This window comes from Rhea americana, unplaced genomic scaffold (genome assembly GCF_003343005.1).
Source record: "Rhea americana isolate MKP2758 unplaced genomic scaffold, rheAme1 scaffold_12, whole genome shotgun sequence".
NCBI classification, from domain to species: Eukaryota; Metazoa; Chordata; class Aves; order Rheiformes; family Rheidae; genus Rhea; species Rhea americana.
In genome coordinates, this window is record NW_028185261.1 from 5254711 (window position 1) to 5260658 (window position 5948).

At 36.2% G+C, this 5948-nt stretch overlaps 1 protein-coding gene across 2 annotated transcripts in view; it reads right to left on the reverse strand.

Annotated features, from left to right (window-relative positions):
• AGPS (alkylglycerone phosphate synthase) overlaps positions 1 to 5948 on the reverse strand; it is a 92167-nt gene that overhangs the window by 31218 nt on the left and 55001 nt on the right. For both annotated transcript variants that reach the window (XM_085322326.1, XM_085322317.1), the window contains 2 exons: positions 3256 to 3336; positions 168 to 293 (listed from right to left, as the gene is read on the reverse strand). In XM_085322326.1, the coding sequence (XP_085178452.1) occupies positions 168 to 293; positions 3256 to 3336 (207 nt within the window). The remainder of the gene's footprint in view (positions 1 to 167; positions 294 to 3255; positions 3337 to 5948) is intronic.

The following is a 5948-nucleotide window of genomic DNA, read 5'->3' on the forward strand; positions in this document are numbered from 1 at the left end:
TACTAAAAAAAAAAAAGCAAACAAGCATCTCCGTCAAAATTTGACATCAATACTGTATCACTTGCCATGCAATTCACCCTCCCTTCCCCCTCTTCRTTAGTTATTACAAAAGTTAAATCTTCAAGCAATCAAGAGAATGAATTAGAACAAGCATTAGAAATATTTACCAGATCTTCAATGTTTCCATAGATATTTTTCTTCATGCCTGATGCTCGTGTTGCCACCCATCCTCCTAGGGAACTGAATTCCATAGAATCTGGTTCATGGCCTGTACAGAAGCCACTTTCAGCAAGCTGAAGAAAGGAAACATTATATTCTACACAGAGCCTGGATTTGCTTAGTACTCCAAGGCTCAGTATGTTAGTTTAGGGTTTTATTTATATATATAAAAAAAGCATCCTGAACAACCCCTCCCCCCATTATTCAATCAAATTTATGAGTCGTGCTTTGATACCTAAGTGCAATACAAATTGATTCTGCTTCTGTCAGTATACTGTGCTGTATGTCAACCTATAATACTTCTCCCCCACATTTTAAAACCAAGATCTCTATTGTTTRTAAGAAAGTACAATGCAAATGCATATGGAAAAAATAACTAAGTAACTGTCAACTTCACACAAGCATTGCAAATAAGGCACTTAAACTCTTTGTCTTTTTCTATCCTAATACGATATGCAGCAGGTCTACAGAAAAATGTGACCAAATTATGTGTACTTAATTCTCTCAAGGAGTGATGTGTTTTAATACACAGCCATCTGGCTGGGCTTCCTGCATGCAATGCTGTCAACTATTTGTGATGCAGAGCATGCATTCCTGTGCATTAAGTAGTCACTTGTTCCTTATTTTTCTGTATTAGTTCAGCTTTGCCATCTGCATRGCACCTGAGGTCTACTGAATGCCCTTAGAACTGCAGCACCAAAACAGTCCCACAGAAATAGAGAGCCAGCAGTCTCACACTGAATAATTGTATTAGTGCATTTGAGACCAYCAGTTTGCACTAACTGTAACAATCTAGTTAGAGATATGTATGTAAATACACAACATAGATGCAGATCATTAACTATGTTCTGCTGTATAAAATGATCCTAACTTCAGTGACTGAAAGTCATTTCTGTGTAATGTGATTCACCTAGCTCATTGCTCTTTCTCCTACCAGAGATTATGACTTTAGATCCTTATTGGTCATACATCAGGAAAGGGTTGAAGCCTATACCCTCCTCATTCCCCACGAGGGCAAGAAGTTTGCTTCAGACACAACTTACCAATTTGTACTACTGGCATAAGCACAAGCACAACAAAAGACAACACTTCCGAAAATTTGACTACACACCTACAGTGCAGTTGGTCCAAACACCTTGTATGTGGCAAGATCACTTACAGGATAGAAAAGGGACTATGCCACATACTTTCCAAATGTAAGAGATTGCCAGTACAGCACGATCATCCAAAATACATGAGCACATACTAGTTTTTCCCCTATAGAACCATAACTTGATGGATAACATTCAGTACAAAAACAGCAAAGATTGTTTCATCTTTATCACCCTTTCAACTCCAGCCTTTATTTATCACCTATTATTCCATGTTCTGTTCTAGCATAAAAACAAGTTACTTCAGAGGGTTTTCAATAGAGCTCACTATAGCATCTGAAGCTTTTCTGAGAAAGCCTTTTTCATTCTAACTGCTGCTCTAGTGGGAACTCATACCAGTTCCCCATTTTATCTTCAAGCCTCCAGAACCCAATTTCTTCCCTCCAAGCCTTGCCCATTCCTAGCTGCATGTTTCATGTGTTCACAAGAACTCACCTTTAATCYAGTGATGTTGAGCATCCTACCCTACTTAACTGTCTTACTGATGTCACTCTTCCGTGAAAATTCTGTGCACTCACAGCCTCCAACTCTACAATCCAAAGCTTAAGGCTAGCAAATTACAACCTGAATCAAAGATCTTTTAAGCAGTTTCCTTTGTTGCAGTGTCCAAATGTATACTCTCATTTGCATCTGTATTCCAGTGGAAGTTTAAATTGGTAAGAGCTATAATACTAGTCAATTATGCTAACAGACTGTACTAGAGAGAACAAGCACCACTAGAAGTCCCAGTCTTAATCATGTCCGAATCATTAAGAGTCCTATAATTCAAATAGGCATAAAAATCCCTTAAGTATATAGGCACATTTTAAAATAGATCTGTTCTGCACTCTGCATTCTTTGCTCATTGAGGATGTCACACCAAAGCTCCTAGGGTAGTCAGGCATTCTGTACGCTAAAACCTTTGTACAGACACAAGTTCATATTCAGCACTGAACAAATTGACAGCCAATACCCTTTTACATAATTGAAAAAAATTAATTGGAAAAAAGCTTCCTATCAAACAGGGGATTTAAATGGAAGAACTGCAACAGCACTATTTCATCTTGTAAGAGCTATAATAGGCAAAGGAATATTGTACCTTACTTTAAGTAATAGAATAATAGTGAAATACCAGGAACTTCCACTTAGGAGAAAAATTCCATTCAAATTAAGGGATTACAACTTGCATTTTAATTCCTACCTTTTAGAAGAAAAAGATCTGGAAAGGTTAATTCCTTTTTATTGTTTGATGTTTATCAAATAAGAGACATGAAAGGCCATCTTTCTCATCATAAATTACTCTGTTGGTAGAGTCTTACAAGTTTTCCTCCTTTCCTCTACACCCAAAAATAAGGAGGGGAGGGTAAAAAAAAAAAGCTTTTCAAAAAAAAAATTTTTTTTAATTTTTGCGTATTTGTAAARTGCATTTAGGCACTTCAAAAGGTCTATATGGCATATAGCTGTCAAATAAGGCAAGTCCTAGAAATTGTCTAGCAGTTTTTATGAATGGAATGGTGCATCTGAAGACRACTAGCAAACACCTGCAGCTTGCTCGATTATAAAGAAATACTGAGAAAGACCCTGAGATGCTACTGTGGCTTGTCTAATAACCYCAATTAAAAGCATCTAAAGATCACTCAGAAATTATTAATTTTTCCACTGGATCCATGTTTTGGACTACTCTCTATCCTTCGCTCAACAGAACTTTAAGTAGTATCAACAGTAATAAACCTGCTATACACTCAACCTTACAGGAAACTCTGCCTCTGGCATACATATTACCATATATGTAATGCTTACAGACCAGAGTCTACATGAAAATACACCAGAAATTTAATGATTTAGACAAGATATGAAGAGCAACTTTAAAAATAATATGATAAAACACTAGACAAGTTTAATATACCTGTTTTTCTAAATCTTGTCCAACAATGCCAGCTTCTACACAAGCTGTTAAGTTTTTCTCATCTATCCAGAGAATCCGATTCTGTTGGAAAACAATTGAAATTAAGAATTAGTACTAAAGATTTGTTTACTTGCTTCCATAACACTATGACCAATATACTTGCTCATAAAATTTAATACAATTCTACTCGTGACAGCAGTGGAAGATGAGCTCCCTCAAACAGCTACACAACAGGTTACAATTTATGTAGTCACTACTATAGGTGAATATAAATTTTATACTCATTAATTTACCCTGGGAATGCTTAGAGAAGCTATGTAGAAAAGCCAGAAGGAATTAAGTCACAGTTCTTAAAGAAATTAAATGATATAGTGATTTTTCCACTGTTAAAACAATTTAAAGTGCTTGAATCTAAATATCTGGACATTAAGTGTGCACCAAGAAAAGTATTSCTGAACATATTTCATGGGTTTAATAGACTTTGGCCAATAATCCACCTCAGCTCTTGAGGGCTGACACACTGTATTAGAAGCAAGATACACTATASCATGTCAGAGTATGCAAATACTTTAGAAATTTAAGATACCTAGAAAGATTATTTCATTTTGCTTGATAGGGACATTCACTGTCCCATTAGTATACTATACTAAATAGGAAAAGCAAATAGTATGAATAACACGCTACACTAAGTATCATTGTCAGAAGAACAATCCACRTGAAGCAGAAAAAAAATGCAAGTCCAGGTTTAGCTCTCTTAATATTAAGGATGTCACAGAAGCTTCAGCTTCCAGTTCTCACTGTTAATAAGGGATTATTATCTGGTAGATATAGGACAGAGGTCAGAAAGTGCAGCATAATGAATTAATAGACAGAGGCAACATAGTAACAACTCTTTGCAAGTTATGGAGCAAAGAAAAAAGTGTGAATATTAAATTTATATTACTTGACATCACGTCTGTTCCCTTAATAAGGCTAATATGGCTCAGTCTCAACAAGGAATTAAGATCTGTGAAGGATCAGGATAYTGCACGTATATCCAGTACATGGCACCATCTCCTACACAACATCCATGCACYGACTCAATAGGCATAGTTAGTTGTTCCAATTCAATTTCAGTTTTTCAGAAACATCTTAGATATGAYGCAGAGCATAAACCTGTATAACCCGATTTGTTGACAGAAGATGCATCAAGCTTCATCTGTCAAAAACAGCTCTGTCCATTCTTCCAGTTTCCATATACAGGCCTTCTGTAGTTACCACCRCTAGCTATACAGCTTCTATTTCCTACAACTTAAATGCCACAAATAGTAGAAGCATTAGGAAATAATGCTCTGAACTGTTGTGTTACTTCTCTAGAAGTTGTCTGCTGCAGCAGAAGACTGCTGGTTCTCCTACTCAAAGACATAAGCTTTCTTATTTGCATACCTGCCTATTCAAAGTCATATTGTTCTTAGAATTCACATAGATTTCATGAAAATGAAAGGAAAAGTGAAGGTCATTCTAAAACACTTAGTACAATACCAGATCAAAAAAGTATTTTGTTTAGTTTCTGTTTTTCAAATATTTCTGTACTATGTATTCATATTGCATGGAAGAAGAACAGCTCTAATTTCAGCTTCCTTTGATTTACAGAATGACAAAGATGTGGGCATCTTATAGTCCAGACTAAACTATCATTTAAAACTTTTCTCTCCTCATAGAGTTGGGCTAGTTAATTATTCAAAGCCAACTCTTTTAGCTTCTTTTAAACACCTCTGGTTGCAATGTAAACATCTTAATCGATGTGACATGCTTAGGTAAATCACAAAGTTTAACACAACAGTAACAGACCCTACCATAAGATCAAAGATGACTGGCTAAGTTGTACTATTTCAATAGATACTTAATAGGCATCTTAATTGTTCTGAGACCCTCAGCTTTGAATGCAGACAGTGCACCTTTTCAGCTCTACTCTCCTTATTTACACTCCACTCTAATGTCTATAGAAGCTCTCTGGCTGTGATATTCTAAACATGTTAGTAGACAGTGGTCTATTTTTTGACTCAATACTTACCTACCTACTGTCATGTTTTTGTCTACTAGGTAAGTCAGCTGCACTTTCTCCATCCCCAAACCAGCCAGAAGTCAAAGTTGCAGACTACTGAATCACACTAAGTTCAAGGGAGACCCTTTGCCAATACTGTACTCTTTGGATTTCACTCCCACAGAAATGGTCAAATGGTAAAGTAGCTTCCTTCAGTGTGTAACTACCACTCTTGTAAGAAAGCTCACTTTGTAGCAAGAGTAAGAAGCAGCACACCTAACTGAACCACCACTGATTGCAGGGTAGAGAGCCAAAATCCAGGCCTTACTCTCAGGCTAGATGAGCTAACAAGCTCATAGTCCATGGGAGCTCATACAGTAGAGCTTTACATTAAGAATACARAGCCATTGCTGAAGCATCTCTACCACGCAACCACATAAAGAACTCTTCATAATGGAAAGCTGAAAACAGAAAATTGATACTAAGAACTAGAAAAACTTCATTTCTAGAATGCCAGAAAGCCGTGAATTTCATGTTCTTAAGATACTATCTACAAAAAAAAAAAAAAAAAAAAAGATCTAGTCTTTGCTAAGTTAAGTCTTCCTAAGTGGAGTTACTTTTTTTTTATCATCTCAGTTTAGCCTGTTCAAGTATTTTTTTTTTTTGTTGA